The sequence below is a fragment of the Balaenoptera acutorostrata genome, chromosome 5, assembly GCF_949987535.1.
Source record: "Balaenoptera acutorostrata chromosome 5, mBalAcu1.1, whole genome shotgun sequence".
Lineage (NCBI taxonomy): Eukaryota > Metazoa > Chordata > Mammalia > Artiodactyla > Balaenopteridae > Balaenoptera > Balaenoptera acutorostrata.
The window spans coordinates 69,511,224-69,534,429 of NC_080068.1; the positions used below are offsets into that span (position 1 = coordinate 69,511,224).

A 23,206-nucleotide genomic window follows, 5' to 3' on the forward strand; every position below is an offset into this window, starting at 1 on the left:
AAGGCAATTAAATTATCGGAATTTTTTTCACCTGGGTAAACATTATAAATACTGTATTGCTAAAACCCAGTACTGGATGAATTGTGGGAAATTAGCATTTTCACAGCATATTGTTGAGATTATAAATGATAGAGCTGTTTCAAAGGTAATTTATCAATATCTATCAAAATGTTAAACGCTCAGGCTCTTTGATTTAGCAGTTATACTTCTAGGACATTAGCCTGAAGAAATATTTACACAAGTGCACAAGATATGTGTGTCTAAGGATATTCACAGTGACACTGTTTAATTTTGTGAAAGACTGTAAAAAACCCAAAAGGTCATTAATGGTGGATATGGCATATTCACACGATGAAATACTAGGCAGCTGTTCAAGAAGAGATAAAGTGTGTGTGTGTGTGTGTGTGTGTGTGTATTTACATCAAAAAGATGTCCTTATTTTCCAGAGCATTCCATATGTGTATAAGGCATCACCTTGAGAGATTGACTAACTACCCCGACAATACCCCAGGCCCCCTGGAAATAATGGAGTTAAGCCCTTCTTTGAGAGCACAGGGAATAAATGCCTTATGAATATCCCCAGAAACAAGCTGAAGCAGCAGGGCAGCCTGTTGGAGTCTCTGGGTTTAGAGCTTTGCCCTGAGTTGGGGGCATTTCAGAACTGCCTGCATCTCCAAGCTGGGATCTTTTGAGAGCTATTTGTGGTTAAAGGAAGAGACATCCTGAATCTAATTGCTTTTTAAAAAGGAAAAGTCATGTACTAAGGACAGATCTTGAGATCCCCTCCAAGTCTACTCCTTTGCCTCAGCTGGAATGCTAGGACCACTATGTTCATACTGTTACTTGCTTGTCTTGTCTTGAAACTTTTCTCTGAAGAAAGCCCCATTTCAGTTTTACAGCCCTCATCTGACAACCAATCTCTACAGGGCACTTCAAAGTTCTAAGGTTTATATAAACACAACCCAGACCTTACAAGTACTAATTGTAACATATACCTTGCTATAATCTTAATTTCCAATTTATTATTCTATTACTATCAAAAACAATGTGGCAATTTGCAATTCATCCATCCATTTATTCGACAAACATGTACTTACCATCATCAATGTGTTAAACACAATGTTCAGGGCTAGGGATACAGTCACAGGGCATTACTGTATGCAATAAGGCCATTAAAACAGACGTAGGTTATTTAAAACCATAGGAAATCATCAGATAATAAATGCACAAAAATCCTAGGCTTGCTTCATAATGAAGCATTAAAAATTGATTCTGTACATGCAAGCATTAGTTCTATATGATGTCAACCATCAAATTTACAGAAGTTTAATTATAATTCATTTGATTTGTTGCATAGATAATATATTCACAGGGTTCAAAAAATGGAAAGTATATATTAAGTTTCTCACACTTCCCTGATCTGCCCAGTTTCCCCCTCCACCGCCATGAAACCACTTTTTCTTCCAGAATTTCTTTATGAAAATGCAAGTATCAGTACAAATTCTTATTTCCCTCCTTTTTTTTTTTTTTTAAATGAAAGGTAGTATACTTATATTTTGTTCTGTAGGTTGGTTATTTTTGTCAGATGTGTTTTTAAATTTTCTTTCTTTAGATAGAACTATAAGCTATGTTTTGAACCATAGACTTCTTTGAGGTTTGATCAAGGGTTATAAGTATTTATTTGCAGTGCAAATGCCCACCTAGTCTCCTAGGTCACTGCCCAAGCAGGAAGGAGAATAACTTTTTTAGAAAAATATATATTGATACATATTCATTGATAAAGCAGTACCCTTGACCTACTCTTATTGCTTCAAGATAACATTGAATGTGGCTTCGATGTTTTTAATCTAGTGTTGTTGAATCAAATCGCAATTAATTTGCTTTTGAAAAGTTGGTCTACAATGTGTATTATATAATGTATATATTATGCTTTATGTAATAAAATTAAAGGCTATAACTGCACATTATTTAGGACTGTTAAAGTAAGAGTAAAGTTGTCAGCTGGGGTAAACCTAGATATTGGTGAGTTTTTAGAGTATAATATCTAAGAAATTCATTATTTTCCTTTGAGGATTTCTGTAATTGATTATCTGCATAAATTAAACTGGGACTATTTAAATATGGTTACATTTTAACTTAGAAAAACTTCCTGATATTCATGCATGACAAGAGTTTTACGAAATGTTGACTCACTGTATCAGGAATAAATGGGTCACCTGAAAAATTTTGGGTGCAGTTCACTTTGTATACTTAATATTTCTCCAGTGGTCTCCAACCTATTCCTCTTCCCATTTTTTACTTCTCCCATTTGGAATATAAATTTTCTCTGAGTCAGCCTATGGAATTTGGGATAATGTAACTCTGTTGAGTGAGGACCAAGTGAGGAGTTCTCTGCATCTCTCTCCCTCTCTCTCCCTCCTTCTATGTATGACCAAGAACCACCATCATATATTTATGCAATCGTGGTAGTTTTTTGTATGTAAGAAATGCAGGGGCTTCCCTGGTGGCGCAGTGGTTGAGAATCTGCCTGCCAATGCAGGGGACACGGGTTCGAGCCCTAATCTGGGAGGATCCCACATGCCGCAGAGAGGCTGGGCCCGTGAGCCACATTTACTGAGCCTGCGCGTCTGGAGCCTGTGCTCCGCAACAAGAGAGGCCGCGATAGTGAGAGGCCCGCGCACCGCGATGAAGAGTGGCCCCCGCTTGCCGCAACTAGAGAAAGCCCTCGCGCAGAAACGAAGACCCAACACAGCCATAAGTAAATAAATAAAGAATCCTGGTCAAAAAAGGTGATGATTTACTTTCTAAAAAAAAAAAAAGAAATGCAAACCCACTTGTGAACAAATGTGCTATATTTGTTTTTCTGTCTGTGCCTTCAGCCCCTCCACCCTGCGGTCACTTGTCATGAGAAGGTGGTAAGTGTCCAAAAAGACCCCAGTGAATCACTCGGCATGACCGTTGCAGGGGGAGCATCACATAGGGAGTGGAATTTGCCAATCTACGTCATCAGTGTTGAGCCCGGAGGAGTCATAAGCAGAGATGGAAGAATAAAAACAGGTAAAAAGTAAAGAGACTTAAGGTACTGGGGCAGCAGAGTGTTAAAAGGAATTAGCAGCTTACTGGGTTAGGTAACTGTTTCCAGAATTAACAAGAGAATGTGAGGGTGATCTGGCCAGGGCATCTGTTACCCATTGACCATGATTGGTTTGAGTATAGTTCCTGGACTGGGTTTCACCCCTCTTGGTTCATGTGGGTTGATGTGGGCCACCTTGCTTGCTGGTAAAGTGAGTATCTGCAAACAATGCCAAGAATTAATAGGGAAGAGCTACAGTTATGAGCAAGTTGCCTTGATTAACTGGCATAATTTGGTTCCATTCATTCTAAGTAATTCTTTGGTGGATTGATCCAGTGATGAAACTGTTCATGAATCGTTCCATTTATGGGTTGGATAGGAGAAATAATTTGATGGATTTTGATTCAGTGACTATTTATTAAGTGAAAATACCAAGCCAGTTACTTTCCCATTGATGAAAAGTGTTTCACTACTTTAATCTTATGTGACTTGGGCTCCTTAGAGTGAAGGAAGGAGATGTCCAATTTGTATCTTTCGATAGTAATGTCAGTTCCCATGGATGGGTAGCTGATGGTTGAGCCGATATGCCCTTTCAGGGTGTTCAGATTCAAGAAATAAAATGTGAAGTTTTTGAAGTACAGTTGCTCAGCCTGAGGGGCCACAGGGGGATGGCATGTGTGAAGGGGTTCAGTCAGCCAACCTAACGGTGCTTCTCTGGGGTTCAGGATGAACTCAAGGCCTTTCCTATCTTTCTCCTCCTGTCCTTTTACTCTTGCTACGGTTATTCTGTGTGAGAAAGTTGATATTCAAAGGAGGCAGAAAAACAGGAAGGAGATAAAAAGATAGGAAATGGAGGTAGGGGAGGTATGTACTTTAGTTTCTCTTTTCTTTTTCACCCAAGCACCCAGGTGGGGAACGATGAGGTCAACCACGAAGTGACTTATTAGTGAGAGAACGTGAGCAGAGGTTATATGATAGGATGGCCCGCACACAGTAGGGGCTTAACCAGTGGTAGCTGTCAGCACCTTTGCACTGGATAGAAATGGAACCTCTTCTTCCCACCTCTTTAGGAACACAGTTCCAGACCCATTGTTCTTAACTGCCGCAGACTCATCTGTCAGACTCTCTCATGGGAAGTTTATTATTTATTCATTCAACCCTTATTTATTGGGTGCCTACTACACGCCTGGCTCCGTGCGGGTGCTGGGCGCTTTTGCCACATGCTCCGCCTTTGTGCTAAAAATGGGAAGAAAAGAAAAAAAAAGGAGGTTTTCTTTGATTAAATAGTGAACGTGGCTATTTTATCTCCCTTCCTTCCTTCCTTCCTCCCTTCCTCCCTTCCTTCCTCCCTTCCTCCCTTCCTCCCTTCCTCCCTCTTCTTTCCTTCCTTCCTCCCTCCCTCACTTCTTTCCTCCCTCCCTCACTTCTTTCCTCCCTCCCTCCCTTCCTTCCTCCCTCTCTTCTTTCCTCCCTCCCTCACTTCTTTCCTCCCTCTCTTCTTTCCTTCCTTCCTCCCTCTCTTCTTTCCTTCCTTCCTTCCTCCCTCCCTCACTTCTTTCCTCCCTCTCTTCTTTCCTTCCTTCCTCCCTCCCTCCCTCTCTTCCTTCCTTCCTTCTTTCCTTCCTCCCTCCCTCCCTTCTTTCCTTCCTTCCTTCCTCCCTCTCTCCCTCTCTTCCTTCTTTCCTTCCTTCCTCCCTTCCTTCCTTTCTTCTTTCCTCCCTCCCTCCCTCTCCCCCTTTTTAAGGCAAGAGCCAAATACCAATAGGTGTGCTTTAGAATCCCCCCCATGTGATTTACCAGCGCCTTGGCACATGCACACTGCTCGCGACTTGATGTGTGAAAACCCAGCCGCATGTCGACGTGAGGCTAAGGAAGTGACCCTTGCCCTCCCCACGTACCCGCATCCCAGTCAGTCCCTGCCCCTTTGCCTTTCCAGTTTGCACTCTCACTAAGAATGGCTTCTGCTTCTCCGGTCACTAGGTGACGTTTTGTTGAACGTGAACGGGATCGAACTAACAGAGGTCAGCCGGAGCGAGGCGGTTGCTTTATTGAAAAGCACATCCTCCTCGGTGGTACTTAAAGCTTTGGAAGTCAGAGAACATGAGCCCCAGGAAGAAGGCAGCAGCCCAGCAGCGCTGGACTCCAACCACAGAGTCACGGCCCCACCTGGCAACCGGTCCCCCTCCTGGGTTATGTGGCTGGAATTACCACGGTGAGTCCCAGCGTGACCTCCTTGCGGAGGTGTGGGAGGAAACGATGGTAGTTCTTAGACCACTGTTTCACTCTCTTGGGCTGATTCAGGGCACTGACATGTTAATGAGGCCCAGGCTTGGTTGCGGGTCTATTTGAAAGAATTTGTGTTCCCTTTTGTAACTGAAACTGCAGTAATTCTTGGGCAGGGACGAAAGCCTGGGTGTGGAAACACTGTTCGGCCTTCGAGGAGCTCGTAGGGCTGCCACGTTCGACTGTGTGGGTTGTATGTGCATCAGGAAGCTCAGTCGACAGAGAGAGGGCGCTGTTTTCACACACTCTGGAGCAGGGCAAGGTCACCTTTTCCCAATTGGCTAGTGGCAGGCCTAGGAACTTGCAATGAGGTAAAACCCGTCTGTGGCTTCACCTCTCCAGCTCTCCGGTGGCCCCAGCTAAACCCAGAGCAACGCAGCAGCACATTTTGCCTTTGCCCAGATGTTGGGTCCTGTGTTGATTGAGGGCCTGTCTCAGATCACCTCTCCCTTGTTCCTGCTCTTGAAAAGTCCTCGTGTAAACCTTCAGGAAGCAGCTAGTTTGTCATCTCAGTGAGATGTAACTAGAGCCTTAGAGGGGAGCCAGATAAATGTTGCGGAAAGTTCAGGAAAGGATTTGAGGGCAGCCTTGCTAAATGGCTAGATACAGAAATCAAATATTCGAAGGACAGATAAATTGGGGTTTGCTCACCTGCATCAGAGTGTAAGCTCTTGGCCTTCAAATGATTGCCTTAATAATTCCAAATGCACGACTTAAATGTTAAACATTAGAGTCACTGATGATGATATGCTGGCAGAGGATTAAATGAATGAAAGTAGGATGTTTGGTTTTAGCACATTTTTCTCGAGGGTGGAGATAGGTTGGTCTCTCTCTCTCTTTTAATTTTAAATGAGGTTTTAAAAAACATCCCTACCTCAAATACACACTGAGATTCCCTTTTTAGCCTTCACTAGTTGATAAAATATTTTTTAAATGAGTACATTTTAAGTTAAAAACTGAGCATTGAGTTTAAAATTTTTTTTAAGTTTTTAAAAAAATTTTCTTCCTGGGTGGAAGAAGAGAATGTTACTTTAACTAAAATCGTATGAAAAAAAAATTTCTAAAACTTCAATCTATTAAAATGGATCATTTAAAAAAAAGTTTTGTGCTTGAAAGCTACTTGTCTTATAAAACAGAGTCCCTTGCCATTCATTCATGTAAAGACAGAACAAATGTGAGATGTGTTTTACTTCACATACAACCAAGTGAATGGCTTTCTCTCCCTCTACCTTTGCCCTTGACTTTGGGCACAGCACTTCCCTGCTCTTATCAGAAGTCCAATCTGGATTTTGCTCATTTCCTTTAAAAGAATAGAAAGTATGAAGCCAGCAAAGACAACACTGGTTTGCAGTCACCCTGGCAATTCTTAGTTTCCTTCATCCCCTCTTCTCCTCGTAGTAATAAGCACAGTGAACATTCAGAGGGCACCAAAGGGTAGAGAGAGAGTGAAAGTGAGTCTTCCACCCTTGGCGCCTCAGATCTGCTCAACAGAGGTCACAGTTACCAATGACTTGTGTAATTTCCCAGGGAGTGTCTATGTCAGAGGTTGGTAAACTTTTTCTGAAAAGGGCCAGAGAGTGCAGATTTGGAGCGTCATGCTGTCTCTGTTGCCACTATTCATTTCTGCTGTTGTGGTGTGAAAGCAGCCATAGATAGTCAATACATAGATGAATGGGCATGCCTGTTTATTTATAAAATTGGGTGTTGGGCTGGGCTGTAGTTTGCTGACCCCTAGTCTAGGTATATATGTACACACACACGTACAATGGTAACATACACACTATGATGTACCGTAATTTTTTTTTAATCTAAGAGTATACTTTGGGTATCATTTCACATCAGTACACATCAAGCTGCCTCGTTCTTTTCTATGGCCGATAGTATTCTCTTGTATAGAAGTACCATATTGATTCATCCAGTCCTGTTGGTAGTGGACACTTAGGCTGTTTTCATCTTTCATAAGCAATGTTGCAAAAAGAATTCATAAGGAAGGTACAGTGATTCTCATTGCACTGTTGTTGTGTCCACTACCAATAGGAACTGGATAAAGAAATCATGCTATATCTGTACAACCCTGTGATAGGTTACCTGGTTATAAAACTATCTGATCACCTCTTTTTGGATTTCGTAGGCATTGCATCACTGACTCGCACTGAGTGGTGATGTGGAGAAGTGAGGCCTGCCTCATTTCTTTCCTTCTCTGTGTGGCTTGGTCTTTCTACCTAACGTTCAAGATAAATGTTCTGTTATTTGGCGTCTTCTTTTCAGGGAGTCCAGATATGTATTTGTTACCTCTTTTTGTTTTATATCTTTCATTTTCTCTTGAATCCTTTTCAATTCTGTTTACTTTCATTCTGCTTTCTTTGCTTGTTTTGATCTGTCCTTCATAACCCTCACTGTGTTTTCAGTAGTACATCTTTGCCTTTGTAGTCACTTTCATTTCTGTGTTCTTATTTTTCCCTCCACGTCTTTCTTCTCAGCCCATTTCTTCTCCTCTTGTCTTATATCTCCCCTTGAAATCTTATATCTCTTCCTTGATCTCTTTTACAGAGCCATTGTTTCAGAAGTATTTTAAATTCACAGTAACAGGGTTGGTTATAAATTTCCTTTTCTCTAGCAGCACTTCATTTCTGTGGCAGCATTCTTCTGGTGAGTGGTTTTTGTCTGTTACTGTTTTTACTGTCTCTCCGCCTTTTCTTTTATAATGTGTCTCTGGTTCATTTTTTAACCTTTGAGCTAAATTTTTCCTGGAGTGGCTGTTTGCTGGAGGTTTATAATAAAAGGAAGGAACCAGGGCTATCTTGCAGGTTGGCATTTCTGATCTTGACTGCATAGAGCCCCAAAGGTGCCAGGTTCTCCCTCACTGATGAAATACCATGGGCATAAATGTCTCTAGTCATTTGGCATTAGTGATGTCCTAAGAGTTTCAGGCCTTAGCAAAAGTTACTTGCCTGCTGCAACCACTAGAGATTTAGGCTGCAAATAGTTTTTTTTTTTAATTCACAAAGAAGACATTTCCCTCCAAGTTATACATTTACCCAGTCAAACCTTTTCCCCTTTTGCTTAACAGATTTTGAGGGAAAACTATTTGCCCTAAAGTATGATCCAGCCACTTACCGAAGATTCCCTACCAGTGAAGAAAAGTGATATGTCAGCAGGTCTAGAAACAAACAATCTCTTTTCTAGGACATTGTGATCATGTCCTCAAGTGCAGTCCAACACATAGAATGAATGTATATGAAGAGGGTACCATTAGTATGCTGAACCAATGGGTGTCAGATATAATAAACAGTAGCAGAGAGTAAAAGTAGGTTATTAAGGACAATGCAAATATGTGTCACCCTTATCAGGGGTGCCTTTTGTGCACCCCTGGGCAGTAGCTCCAGACATGGGCTCTAGCTATACAAATTATCAGATGCCATTCAATTGGAGGGGATTCAGAAAACACTGAAGACCTTCTGCTTTATTCACTGTTGGCTCTCAGGGCCCACACTCCACATCTGGAAGTCTTTGAAAACATGCTCTCATCCGGACTAGTATGATAGTAATACACATTAACTCATTTCTTCTCTTGCCTAAGAATTTAACCTTTCACTTTCCTTAACTTCATAAAGCATTTTGATGAGGATTGGTCTGTATTGAAGAGCAGGGAGGCAAATATCATGGGTTGTTTTTTTTTTTAAGTCAAAAACTTTTACATTTTAACTATAGGACAGGGACACTGTCAAGTACATCCAAACCCGGGATAGAAATAACAACTGCAACAGTAGCTCATACTGATATAACCTTTTCTGTGTGCCAGGCACTCTGCTAAGAGCTTTACATGTTCTTTGCATTTTTCACTCATTTAAAACTCACCTCAGTCCTATGATCTAGGTACTAATATTATCCCCACTTTAAAGATAGGAGACTGAAGCATAGAGTGGTTAAGTAACTTGCCCAAGGTAACATGCTAGTTAATATTGCAGAACTGGGATTTGAACCAGGCTGCCTGGTTGGGATCTTAACCACTATGCAATGTTTGGTGAGCATCCTTTAGGAGGATGTGAAGCCTATATTTAACTTTTATAATTTGAGTCTTACCCTTTCTCTCTCTACCATAAACAAGTTCTGCAGGAGTGTAAATGCCTCAGATTTCTGTCATTCAGTGGATGTTTCATGCACCCAGCAGCACAGTATGTATTTTTCTTCATTGCTTAGCCTCTTAGGCCTCAAATTTCTTGCCATTCTCCTCCCCACCTCCCACCATTACCTTCCCTGTCTGATGTTTGCTAATAAGTCACAGTCAATCAGGAAGCAAATGAGTAGCTCCTGGCTAAGTCATTTAAGGAGCAAAATTAGTCTTTTATAATTGCCCCAAACTCACCTATATTTATGGTGGGATATGAATGCACTTTAATGTGTTGTTGTAATAGTGGGTGGAGCCTCCACAGGAATCCCTAGTGTCTCTGTAGGTCTTTAAATGGCTCTGCTTAGCAGGCATTTGTTGAATGAAATAATCAATAGAGTAAGTTCTAGGAATAGCCCTCATGGACTTCATAATATAGTAAGCAACAACATGTCATAGTAAATTATTAAAAATTATGAATTAGAGAAGTTATAATTAAAATATTATGTAGGCACAGGGTGCTTTGGGAACCTAGAAAATACATTGGAATGAATGGTGGTATGTTTCATCTAGCTGGAGGATATAACCAAACTAGGAGAGTTAAGAATATCAGTTACTTTTCACAGTCATGCTACGTAACAAACTAGCCACAAAACCTCAGTAGCAGAAAGTGAAAGTCAAAGAGGGAAGATGGAAGTGAGGCTGCCCACATCTGGAGCGTGCAGGCCAAGCCTGCAGAGCCCTGGGCCCACAGTGAGCGGCCCCTCTGATGTGCAGAATGCCCGTTCCACAGGGAACGTCAGACACAGATCAGCTTCAGCTGATCCAGGCCAGGCGTGATTGATCTTGGCTGGCTCCCTCATGCATTTGCAGCCCTTTCTGGGTCGTTTAGGTGGCTCTGCTAATCTTGGCTGGCCATGCTCCTGGGTCTAGATTTGGCTGGCTCTGGCCAACATCCCACTGATGATCTTACGGCTGAATCCAGAATTGGAGGAGGGCACCACAAAATTATACAATAAGTGGCACGGATGATACCAGGGAAGGGTGATGACTTGGGGCCATTAATGTAATTATTTTACACAGTAAGTAAGAATGAGGAGATATTAGTTGTTTTGGACATGTTGAGGTTGAGATACCAGTGGAACATCAAGTTTGATAAACATGTCTACAGCAGCAATTGCCAAAGTTTTTGTTTCAAGACCCCTACACTTATTTAGAGTATTGATGATCCCCAAGAGCTTTTGCTTATATAGGTTATACCTACTAATATTTTACCTTATGATAAATTATCTGAAGAATTTTATTAAATCATTTAAAATAATCCATTATATATTAACATAAATAACATCTTTTATAAGAAGCAGTATTTTTAAAAATTACAAGAGTGGCAGTGTATGTTTTTTGCAAACCTCTTTAATGTTTGGCTTAATAGAAGATAACTCTGGACTCTCATATCTACTTCTGCATTCAGTGTCCTGCCAGATCACCTATCACATGTCCTCTGGAAAATGTCACCATATGCTTGTAAGAAAATGAGAATGACTCATTAATGTTATGTTGAAATTTTTGTATTGGTAACATAAACATTTTAGATGATTATTTTTATAGTTTGTCCACATGGAATAAAATACTAAGAGTCAAGGTCCAAAGTGATAATTAATGAAAAACCCAATGGCCAAAAGGGTGAGAAATACTTAGTTTCGAGTATTGCTCCATGTACCCATTTATATGTTTTAAAGAACGTTAAGACATATTTAATCATAACCTTGGGTAAGAAGCACCCACCAGCTCTCCTCCAAACATTGGGCATAGGTGGGAACATAATGCTCTAGTGTCTGGGGAACAATTACCTGCTTTGAACATGAGCAGTCAGTGAGCCACTGTGTAAATGTGGCGTCAAACACACCACAACTCCTACAGGATGAATTTACTAACATCAAGTATTACTGTGAAATACAGCAAATGAATATTTTATAATAAAAATATGGTTTTCATTTAATGAAATTCATATTTTTCAGCAATTTCAGCAAAAGAAATTATTGTAAATGATATATATGTATGACAACAGATACAAAACAAAATTGAGTTGAATTTTAGCACTACATTTTAAAGTTACCCACCAGACAAACCCAAAGCTTGTTTTACTTCAAATGGGAGTCGAAATGCCATGAAAAATTCATGTTACATTGATTAGCAAGGTCAGTAACAAATGTAATGACCAACTTCATCACCAGAACATTTCTCAAGAGACTTTTTATTGGTTTTTCAAAAAAATTAGTATTTCAAGGTACAGTTTATAAACAAAATCACCAAATCTTGACTTTTACCAACATGAAAATGCTAATTCTCTTTCAAACCAGTTCCTGGACTGGGGGATTTTGGAGTCAAATCCAGCTGCTGACATACCTCTGTCATAACTGTAACACAGTTTTGTACTTAGCCTGCACCTATGTTAACACTGATCCAACTGCCACCGAATAATAAAAGGAACAGCTTCCTCAATCTAATTTTCTATTTTAGCTGAGGGTTCTACCCATTGACAAAAGACCTGTGGTCTTTCTCCCATTCCTGTTATAACTTGCTATTCAGTTTACCGCCAGTTTTTTCTCCTTCAGTATGAATCATTCTTACAATCTTTAAATGCACCTCAATCTCCATTCACTATATTACGCTGCCTGCATGCAACCTATCAAACATGTAGAACTATGTATAAACTGGTATCTTTCAAGTCAGAACTTCAGCCAATGAATTAATTAGGGTTACATTTAAATTTTTTTCACTGAGATATTAACCATTTATTCAAAGAATTTTTCCTTCATTAAAAATTATTTACATCCATAAGGAAATTAAAATACGGTATCTGTAAGTATGCTTGAATGTGGTTCATCAGTAAAGATTTAGGCATAACTAACTTTTTAATATAAGTTGAGAAATTAAATCTTCTTTAAGCCAGAAATGATTCTTTCCCAGTAGACATATAAACAGAACATAATAGATGGTGTCACTTTTAAAAGGGTGGTTAGCTCTGGAAAAGAGAAGTTCAGTTAGAAAAAGCCAGCTAAAAGCACAAAGGTCACTGGGCTATGACACAATTTTGAGTGAGACCCATCCAATGCTATTAAGCCTAAAAAAAATAACGCCAATAAAGGGAATGGGAGATGAATCACAGTAATTACTATGAGTTCAAATTAACTGTGCATTTACATTGATTTCGTTCTATTTCAGGTACCTGTACAACTGTAAAGATGTTATACTGCGGAGAAACACAGCTGGAAGTCTGGGCTTCTGCATTGTAGGAGGTTATGAAGAATACAATGGGAACAAACCTTTTTTTATCAAATCCATTGTTGAAGGAACACCAGCATACAACGATGGAAGAATCAGGTAATAATAATGACTACTTAACAAAAAACTTATATTCAAAGATTGTGTTTTATACGTGCGAAAAGCCTGGCCCCATTTGAAATAAGGCACCTATTTATTGTATCTTTTTTTATTGGTAAGAAATTTAAAACACTTATGCAGCATTCCATTTCTAAGAAATCCAAAATGATTTGTTAACTCTTGGTCCCATACAGCAACTTCCTATACTTTTAGCATTCTTTCTAAAACAAGCTGAATGATAGAATTTGAAGAATTTAAGTGAGGGGTGTAGGGAGAACCTTAATTAGAAGTATTGATAATATGACTAAAACTGACAGATGAAGCAAAAACTAGGACCACCACAAAAACTTGCATTAACTTCAGCCGTGGCTCAAAATGTTAATCATGTGCCTTATTTTTTTTTTTTTTTAGATGTGGTGATATTCTTCTTGCTGTCAATGGCAGAAGTACATCAGGAATGATACATGCTTGCTTGGCAAGGATGCTAAAAGAACTTAAAGGAAAAATTACTCTCACCATTGCTTCTTGGCCTGGCACTTTTTTATAGAATCAGTGATGGGTCATAGAAAAACAGGAAATCACAAATAAGCTAAGTTGAAACAATCTATTTATGTTGTCAATTTTTGCATTTGAAGGCTACAATGTAAAAATATAAACTTTAATGTCAGAAAAAGGATCTAATGAAAAGCCAATTACACCTCAGAAAATATAATTCTCAAAATATAAACATTACTAATAGTTTTTATTCAGTGTGGAGCATTTCTCATTACTCTGAACTTTAAGTTTATATTTTTCTATTCAATAAAAAGCTCTTAAACAGCTGACATGGTTTGTATGCCCCCACTGAATTCAAATCATACAGTTAAATTAAAATCTGGTATATGCTGAGGTCTGCAAAGGGTACATTATGGGCATTTTAAAAACAATTTCCAGACAGAGGATTTTAAAAGTGCATTGCTGAAAAATGTTTATCAAATGAGAAATAAATATTTTTCAAAAATTATATAGCTGTCTTTTAGTACGTGATACTAAGTTCATTTCTATTATCACTATTTAAAAGTTCCTAGTAATTCATTCTTTCAAAACCATGTTGCTACCATCACTGACAAATACCTTCTAAGGGCTATCCCTAAAAATGTTCACAGAATTATATAAACTTGTACTTTCTTAAATGTAATGGGAAATGACTAATCTAAGGCTCTTATTTATTTTTATTCACAGTATAGCTAGTAACTGTATACAAACTCTACGTGCTGCTCAACCAATGAGCCTTGGAAGAAGCATCAAGAAAGGCCAAACCAGCTTGACCTAGCTCATAAAAGATGGCGTTGAGGCAATTCAAATTTGTGTCACAGTGACGAGTATTTGTCCATGTGCCTGTCAGAAACTACATTTAGGGCAAGTTATTTCACAGGCCACCCAAATGCCGTTAGATTTTATTACTTTGGATAGAAAAGTTCCCCTTTAGTTTCACCATGAACCCAAATTTTAGAACACTGAAAACCTGCTATCAAAAAGTTGCAGTATCAAAACTGTATGAGGAGTTCTTTAAGATGCAAAGCAACAGTGCCACAGCAGTGATGATAAAAGAAAGACTAGTTTTAATCTCAAGACGACTCAGAGGTGCATTTTGATGCATTTTGCAGTGCAACTTCTTAAGAGACAGACTGGTATTTGATTAACTAACTAACTAACTCAAGGAAACTGGCCAAGAGGGAACCTTGACCTTTTTATCAATCAGATATTATGTACACAGCTAAACATAGCTCTTTAAATTCCCTGCTGAGTGACTCATTCACATTACTTTCTTCGATACAAAGTCATTACTGTCTTTTTATTTTTTAAATATTACAAGACAAAGATTTTTAACTTAACATGAAAAATTCACTCTTTTATTTTAGAAGAAAAAAGTTTAAATTTTCATACTAACAAACAGAACAAGATTAAAGGCAACTTTCTTAAACATTATCCAGAAAAATAAGAAGATTTATAGCATCTATTTCTGGCACTACTGTACACAAAAGGCCATGACCATGCCTATTCTGCAGGTGCAGCTTCGGTGCTCTCCTGTTCAGGGGCAGGCTCGCTGCCAGCTTCTTTTCCTTCTTTGCTTCTTTTAGATTTTTTGTGCTTGTGTCTCCTATGACTGTCTCCTTCTTCACTTTCATGGCGACGTCTACTATTACTAAAGAAAAAAGGTGTATTCTTAAAAATGTTTAAGTAGTGACAGATCAACCTACTTTAGGTAAATTCTCGGTATAACAGTGGGTTTTAAATAATCTAATACTTTCTTTTTCTCAAACACATTTTGGGGAGTAATCATTTTTTATGTGACTTTTATGCTGAGATTATATTTACATTTAATGCTCACCTTCACTGATATTCTCCTAGAACCCTAAGAACCATATACGTTAGATTATGAGACTGACACACTGCCCACTATGCCAAGAGGGCTGCCAGGGCCCATATACTTTATTCTAAAAGACTAACTACAAATTAGAAACTGAAGCACTAGATCAGAAAAGGAAATACTTCCTAGAGTTGATTTTAGGCAAACAATAGGCATTAAAATTTAATGCTGATTTTTTTGGGGGTGGGGGGGGGGACTACAAGGCCCTGAATTTTCTTTGATTAAACTGAACATCAGTTTGTTTAATAACATTTACTACTAAAAACTGATTCAAATGACAAATTCCTCTCCCCCACCCAAGATAATGTAGTAAGTCTAATTCTCATATTTTTTATTCCATGCTAATTTTGACTTATGGGAATTATAATCTGGTTAGATTTCAATATCTTTGTTGAAACCTGTAAGGAACCAACTATAGTCTTCCAATTAGGAACACATATATGCTCTAGTGGTTACTTCCTGAAGTCAAATCAATTTCTCTTGGCTTCAAAATGATTCACTAGTAAAGAGCAAACCTTCGAGAGGACTTGTGTCTGGTTTCCTCTTTCTCTCTGTGTCGTCTTTCTCTGTGTCGTTCTTCTTTCTCCCGACTTGCTCTGTGGCGCTCATAGCCTCTTTCTGCATACTCCCTGTATCTGTATCGTTCTTCATCACTGAAATCAGAATAGAAACAAGTTTTTTTGACAACTGGATTGTTGATTCTGAATGACTTCAAGCTACAAAAGATGTGACCTGAGTCCAAACCAGAAGCCCCAATGTTAGCATCTTACACAGAATAGGTGCAAAGTATATATTTGTTGAACTGAGAGGAAAACAATGCTGTTCCCAAATTAGTACTAGATCTAATACAAGAATACAAAATATATAATAATTACACATTATGTTAAAGGGCCAAGTCTGTTCTGTGCTTTCACAGTTATAGGGTAGAAATTTTATATAAATGCTGTTTTTCTTCAAAAATTGGGAGCTGTAACTGATTTAAATTTTAATCAGCAGCTTTGTTTTACTTTTTAGATAAAAGCATGTTCGTATATCTCAGATTTCCAACCAAAATTCTTATGATATTTATAAAATCTTAGGCACACAGTTAAGATTCTAAAAATATATTAAAAATATTTGGTTTATGACGACATAGTGGAAAGTAGATAAAGGTTCTTAAGTTTTTGAATCACATAAAGTATATATTCATCTAATGAAGTGGTATAAACATTAAGAACAGAGTGACATCAAAGCAACTTCCATTTTCCAGTGAAAATTAGAAAGGCAATTGTAAACTGTCATGTTGGCATTCTTAGTAGATGTGCAAATTTATGAATACAGGCACACCTCAATGATATGAACCGTACGTTCAGTTTCAGACCAATACAATAAAGTAAATATCACAATAAAGCAAGTCCACGAATTTTCGATTTCGCAATGCATATAAAAGTTGTTTACACTATACTGTAGTCTGTTAAGTGTGCAATAACATTATGTCTAAAAAATCAATGTACATGCCTTAATTAAGAATACTTTATTGCTAAAACATGCTAACCATCACCTGAGTCTTCAGCAAGTCATAACGTTTTGCTGGTGGAGGGTTTGAAATATTGTGAGAATTACCAAAATGTGACAAAGAAACACGAAGTGAGCAAATCCTGTTAGAAAAGTGGCACTGATAATAAAGTATTATGAAAAAGACTGGAAAAAAAAAACAACTTCCACAATATCCACACAAAATGCAGGCAGAAAATTGTCTGTGGACATACTTGAATTCTGACATCCCAATAACTTAACACTGTCTGTGTGATGAGGAAGGCGGGGCAGGGGGTGGAGGGGGGAGGAGGAAGCTGGAGGGAGGGGACCATGGGAACAACTTCAAATCCATATTAAGCTCTGCCTCCATTTTCTGATTCTGGAGAGAATGGACCTAGGGAAACTGGGACTGATGGTAGTCATCTTTACCTTCTTAGACCTGTCTCTCTTGTCGTGTCCTTTCGTGAAAATGCAGACATACTTCTATTTTTCTCTTAATCCTTCAAGTCTAGTTTTTCTTTTTGTTCAGCACAGAAGTCAACATTTTCTACATCCTAATGTCAGTAAACTCTCTTAGAATGAATAAAAATATCTTTTAGAACACTGTGTGCTAAAGAGCTTTGATTTCTAGAAATATATGTTTAATACAAATTATTAAATTAGAATTTGTACATAGCGTCAAGATGTTAAGGAATCTGAGAGAGAATAACAGGAGACAGAATCAGGTGAAAGTATAAGCCATATAAAAACAAATCAGCCTAACTGTGGTCTCTTAGCAAAAGTGGTAATTCAGGAGTGTGACACCTAAAGCCAAGTCATATTGCTGACCAAGTTATTATTGCCTGTGATAATTTTTAATGTTATTTTAAAAAGTATTCATATATGCATATATATATGGATTATATATATACACACACACACACACACACACACACACATATGGACACATATATACATACACAAACACGATTTTTTTTTCTAATCATAAATGTGTACTTGGCACTGGGAAGGTGGAAGCGTGTCATCAGAAAGGCAATGCACCATGACAGGCAGTGTGGAGTAGCAGGAAGAGTCCGTGCAGAGCAGGCCCAGGAACATGTCCTGACTCTGTTATTTACTAAGTGTATGACCCAGGGTAAGTTACTTAACCTCTGTGAACACTCAGTTTTCTCATCTGTGAAACTGGCAACAGTCTTTTTCAGGGCTGTTGCAGAACTGGCAATAAATAACAGTGTTTGGAACAAGAGCAGGCCCTCAAATGGCCGCTAACAGGCAGGCTCACCATCTTCGTTAAATTTAATGTTAAAATTTTCAGAAGCAGAATGCTTTTTGTAAAGGTGACTGTTTCTAATAAAGTTTCTAAAGGAGAATAAACTCACACCTACCATAACAAACAAATATTAGCATTAATATTATCCTCTTTAAAAATGAGGTTCTTTGTAATGATTCCAACTGGATTTACTTAAAAATAACTAAGGTCAATTATCTCATAATTTGTCCTTTGTAACCCTCTTTTTTCCCTCTCACCCTAACACCAATTTTTGTTAGCTTTGAGGCCTTTAAGATTCTGAAGGCAGCCATCTGATGGGACCCTTCCCACAGATGGTGGAAGATTTGGTCTCGTACACAAAATATAAAGACCCCTTCTCTGATAAGCAGCTGCAGCACAAAGGTTTCTCTGAGCCTGGAAATCATTAGAGCTCATTTCAAACACCCTAGAATGACCAGCCTTCTCTCTGGCCCACAGTTAAGCGGCCTAAAAAACAGATGTTGAAACTGGTCTGTAATTTTCAAAACAATGACTGTAATTTGTAACACAACACATACTACATGCCATATTGCTGAAATCTCAGTCTTGAGAAACAAATGGCCTTTACTTATACTTCATTTGGATTTTCCAGAGAACACTTTATTCCTGGGATAATTCAGAACAACACAAAATTCTTCCACCTTTTTTTTCCCTCTCTGGCCTTGAACTTTTAGTCAGATTTAAGTAAACATTACTCCTGATGCCCTACAGCTAGCAACATGAAAATCAAATATGGTTTAACCATTAACACTTTTAGCTTCAATAAAAATTAAGTAGCATTTGTGCATGAGTGTGTTTGAAATGGACAAAGAATTTTATAAACACTATTATTTATGCAAAGAAAAGTTACGAGCTCTAGCAGAGCAATTCATTTCAGACTTCTTTCCTATGAAGTTTTGCATTAAGCTCCTTACCGTGTGAACATGTACATTCTAGAGATAACAGTACTATCTCAAATATATTAATTTTAACTACATTAGAAACAATTCAACTTCCCAGAAAGTAATGCCCTTGAACTTAACAGAATTCATGCACTTATGTGACTGAAGTTATTAACAGCACATGTCCCACCACACAAACTCAAAACATATACTTCAACATACACACACATACACACAAACATGTATGTATGTACCATACCTTTACTTATTTAGTCAATAAAATGTTACCAGGTGCCTACAATGTATAAGTCATATTATTAGGAGCTACAGGAAGGAAAGAGATTAATAAATCCTATGGAGTTTCTTCTTGCACTTTTTTTTTACATAAAGTTTTAAATTTCTAACCAGTCCTAGCTATCGTGACAATATTATATGGTTAAATCTATAACGACAGTGTATGAGTAATTCTGTATCCTCAGCACACAACTCTGTGCCTGGTACATAACAGGGACTCAAAAAATGTCAGTTACGTGAGAGAGTGGCATGGACATATATACACTACCAAATGTAAAATAGCTACCTAGTGGGAAGCAGCCACATGACACAGGGAGATCAGCTCGGTGCTTTGTGTCCACCTAGAGTGGTGGGATAGGGAGGGTGGGAGGGAGACGCAAGAGCGAGGGAATATGCAGATATATATGTATAGCTGATTCACTTTGTTATACAGCAGAAACTAACACACCATTGTAAAGCAATTATACTCCAATAAAGATGTTAAAAAAAATGTCAGTTACATGAATGAAAGAATGAATCTGGTTCCCCACCACTCCGGAAAGAAGAAAAAAAAAAAAATCAAGTATAGAAAGAGTAATAAAAACAAATGAAAAGTAATAGAATTTTCAAACTACCTAATTTCAAGACTAGAAAGGATTTTAAGTAATATCTCAACCATATTTCCAGTAGATAGTATGGCTCTACCGTTGCTTTAATTTCTCTATGTTTCCATTTCCTCATCTGACAAATCAAAATTTAGATTGGATAACCCCTAAGGACCTTTCTGGATTAAGAAGTATATGATTACATGATCACATCTAACAAAACAAATGCTGTCTGAATCAAGCACATGCTCACATCTTGAACTGATATATTACTTCATCTCATCCAGCAAAATCAGAAAACTGTGTACCTTACATTTATCTTATCCATAAAAATAGCTGATAACAAAAAAAAGTTATCTTTAACTTATTTCATTCTACATTGTGAAGGTACCTAAATGGATATGTTAATTAGAAAGATGCCCAAATTAATGCTTTGATATAAAGGTTGATTTTTATCCATTTCAAAACCTATCTAGCTAACACAGTTTCACCGACAGTTTTCAAGATTGTTTTTTCTCTATTGTATTCACCCTCCTCCCTGACACGTGTAAGTCATTTTATTCACTGACACATTCATTATGTTCCAGGCATTACTGTACAAAGTACTGAGGATACAGAGATGAAAAATGATAGTCAACACCCTGAAAGAGAAAGACATGCTTTAAAGAAAATACATAAAATGCTTAGGGAGCATGTGAAGGAATAATTAATTCTTTCTTTCAGGTTCAGAGTTGCTCACAGAAGACAAATATGAGTCGAACCTTGAAGAATCAGTAAAAGTTTGTGAGGCAGAGAGGATAGGAATAACATGAAGAAGGGAAGTGTTAAACTATGAGGCTTTCCAGAAGAGCAACTAGTTCAGTGTAGCTAGAGCATGCAGTATATTGCCTTGGGAGAGAACCGGGGTTAAAATATAGAAAGGTGCACTGAATTTGTGACTTATGGATCATAAAAAGAATTCTGACTTTATTTTTTATGCTAGCAATAAATGAATTCTTTCCAATGGCACAGAAAATTTTAGGGAATCAATTTCTAGATCCCCAACTTCCATATTTATTCTTTCCTAAACATGAACTGCCTAATGATACACCTGCAGGTAACACATATGCCACTTCTCTGGCTAACCTCTCCTCCATCAAGTTCCTGGCCTTTTACAAAAGAAAGGCATTCTTTTCACCAATTTTACTATAGTACATTATTGGCTCAGGGTATAAAAACCATCATGCCATCAAGAAGATCTAATTTAAAATATTAGTGTCAGTAAGACCTATTTTATTCAAAGAACCATAAACCTTCTATACGGCTTTAGGCCTTTCTCTCTTATACATCTGTCTGCTACAAAGTATGAAGTAAGAAATGAAATATTTTGGCCTGTGTCCTGGGATGTTCTAACGTCAGATACCGTGTAGAGTAGTGTGGTGGAGTCATAAGAATTTTCCCTGAACTAGTAAAAAAAAGAAAACCAAAAATTCCTTCTGAAGGAAAGCAAAACAAAGTGCTGGGGAGGCAGCACCTTATTTTGAGTTCTGTGACTATTTTATCTTAGACTTAGATAGGAAATACGGATTAACTCATTTAACTGAACAGAAAAATGAAGTCAGACTTTTTTCCCATAGAAATTGGGTGTGATGTGGCTGGCTGGCTTGACAATAGGAGCTGTCTTTTACCAATTAAGTTATTTGGTAGCTATTTTCCATAAATAGAATGGGGGAAATTTGCAGCTCCAGGTTTGCATGAAAATAAATATCAAATACACATAAAGGTGTTTCATTTCTTAAAGACATTTTGGAAAAGATATATTTCCATTTTCCTAACCCTTTCTAAGCACATTAAGTTGAACAGGGTACCTCTAAAATAAAGAGTATTAAGTATAATTGGTAGTCTTCTGATAAGTCTTGGTAAAGCCCTTTTGGTGTTCTTCCAAGAAACTGAGAAAACTAAAGACTTTGGAAACAGGGTCTTTGCAGATGTAATCATCAAGGCAAGATGAGGTCAGACTGGATTTGGTTGCAACCTAATCCAAAGACTGTTATCCTTATAAAAATAGGGAAATTTGTACACAGACACAGAGAGGAGAATGCTCTGTGAAGACAGAGACACAGATTGGAGTGAAGCATCATCTACAAACCAAGGGATACCAAGGATTGCTAACAACCACCAGAAGTTACAAGAGAGGCGGGGCACAAATTCTCTCAAAGCCTACAAAAAGGAACTAAACTTGCTGCCACCTTGATATCAGACCTCTAGCCTCCAGACCTGTGAGAGTAAATTTCTGTTGTTCTAGGCTAACCAGTTTATGGTACGTTTATTGCAGCAGCCATAGAAAGCAATTACACCGAGTAACAATCAGTTGGTTTCCAATTATCTGCTTTTAAGAAAACTGAGCCATGAGCTAACAGATTCTTAAAAATAACTTTTGATGACAGGTTAGCTGTGTAATTTTGACATATCACTAAATCTTAAAGTGTTCAAATAACTGAGTGACAGAGCCGCAACAAAATTCCATCAATTCTTATTTACATATTTTATGTGAACAAGGTTTCTCAATGCTTACATCAATATATTAAAAAAAAAAAAAAAAAAAGAAAGAAAGAAATATAATTAATGGCAAAGCCTTTTTTCCCCTAACAGTAGTAACATTCATTCATGGATACAAATATTATTTAGGGATGGGAAGAAGCTCTTTCACCTCATTAAAGAATGTAGTTCTGTTAAATTATTTTCATAATTTGTATTATATTTATATATAAAAATAAATAAAATTAAAAAATTTTTAAATACTTAATCTTATGGTCATTAATTTTTTAATACATTTTAACTTACATAGGTATGTTGCAGGGAAGATTGACAGGATGGATCAATTAAAAAAACTTTTTCAAGAAAAAAAATATTTTGCATTAGAATAAAATTCTTTGGGGGTCGTGGCTCAGAAGTAAGAATTCAAGCACAAAAAGAAGCAGAGAATTTCCAACTGTTACAGAGCTTGTTTATACATTTTTTAAAAATGGATAATGATGTTTAGCAAATCACTATAGTATTCTTAATCCATTGGATATATTTAATAGAGTAATGATAACTTTATTTTAAAATTGTGAGATTTATAACAGACTGGAAATTATATCTATATAGCCAACTATTTATACTTAAGGTGAAAAATTTTTGATGGCAAGATAAAAATATGTGAGGAGGTACGACGTTTTCAAAATTGTTTTAAGGAAGAAATGAACAAACAAATTTGAAGACTGCTGCTTTAGATAGTGGGAAGTCCTTATGAATAAACAGCCTTGATGCTTTTAAAATGGCTATCCTAACTACTCTTCAAGCAATCCTTTCCCAATTGTAGTGGATGTTCCATCCTGGCACTG

General features: G+C 37.6%; 2 protein-coding genes across 42 annotated transcripts in view; one reads left to right on the top strand and one right to left on the bottom strand.

The window, feature by feature from the left end:
- Positions 1-14,251, top strand: part of LNX1 (ligand of numb-protein X 1) — a 228,778-nt gene extending 214,527 nt beyond the window's left edge. For all 7 annotated transcript variants that reach the window (XM_057546625.1, XM_057546620.1, XM_057546626.1 and 4 more), the window contains 4 exons: positions 2,880-3,057; positions 5,054-5,285; positions 12,690-12,848; positions 13,260-14,251. In XM_057546625.1, the coding sequence (XP_057402608.1) occupies positions 2,880-3,057; positions 5,054-5,285; positions 12,690-12,848; positions 13,260-13,395 (705 nt within the window). In that variant the 3' untranslated portion in view covers positions 13,396-14,251. The remainder of the gene's footprint in view (positions 1-2,879; positions 3,058-5,053; positions 5,286-12,689; positions 12,849-13,259) is intronic.
- A 175-nt stretch (positions 14,252-14,426) lies between these two features.
- FIP1L1 (factor interacting with PAPOLA and CPSF1) overlaps positions 14,427-23,206 on the bottom strand; it is a 65,544-nt gene continuing 56,764 nt past the window's right edge. For all 35 annotated transcript variants that reach the window (XM_057546644.1, XM_057546648.1, XM_057546647.1 and 32 more), the window contains 2 exons: positions 15,774-15,911; positions 14,427-15,033 (listed from right to left, as the gene is read on the bottom strand). In XM_057546644.1, the coding sequence (XP_057402627.1) occupies positions 14,807-15,033; positions 15,774-15,911 (365 nt within the window). In that variant the 3' untranslated portion in view covers positions 14,427-14,806. The remainder of the gene's footprint in view (positions 15,034-15,773; positions 15,912-23,206) is intronic.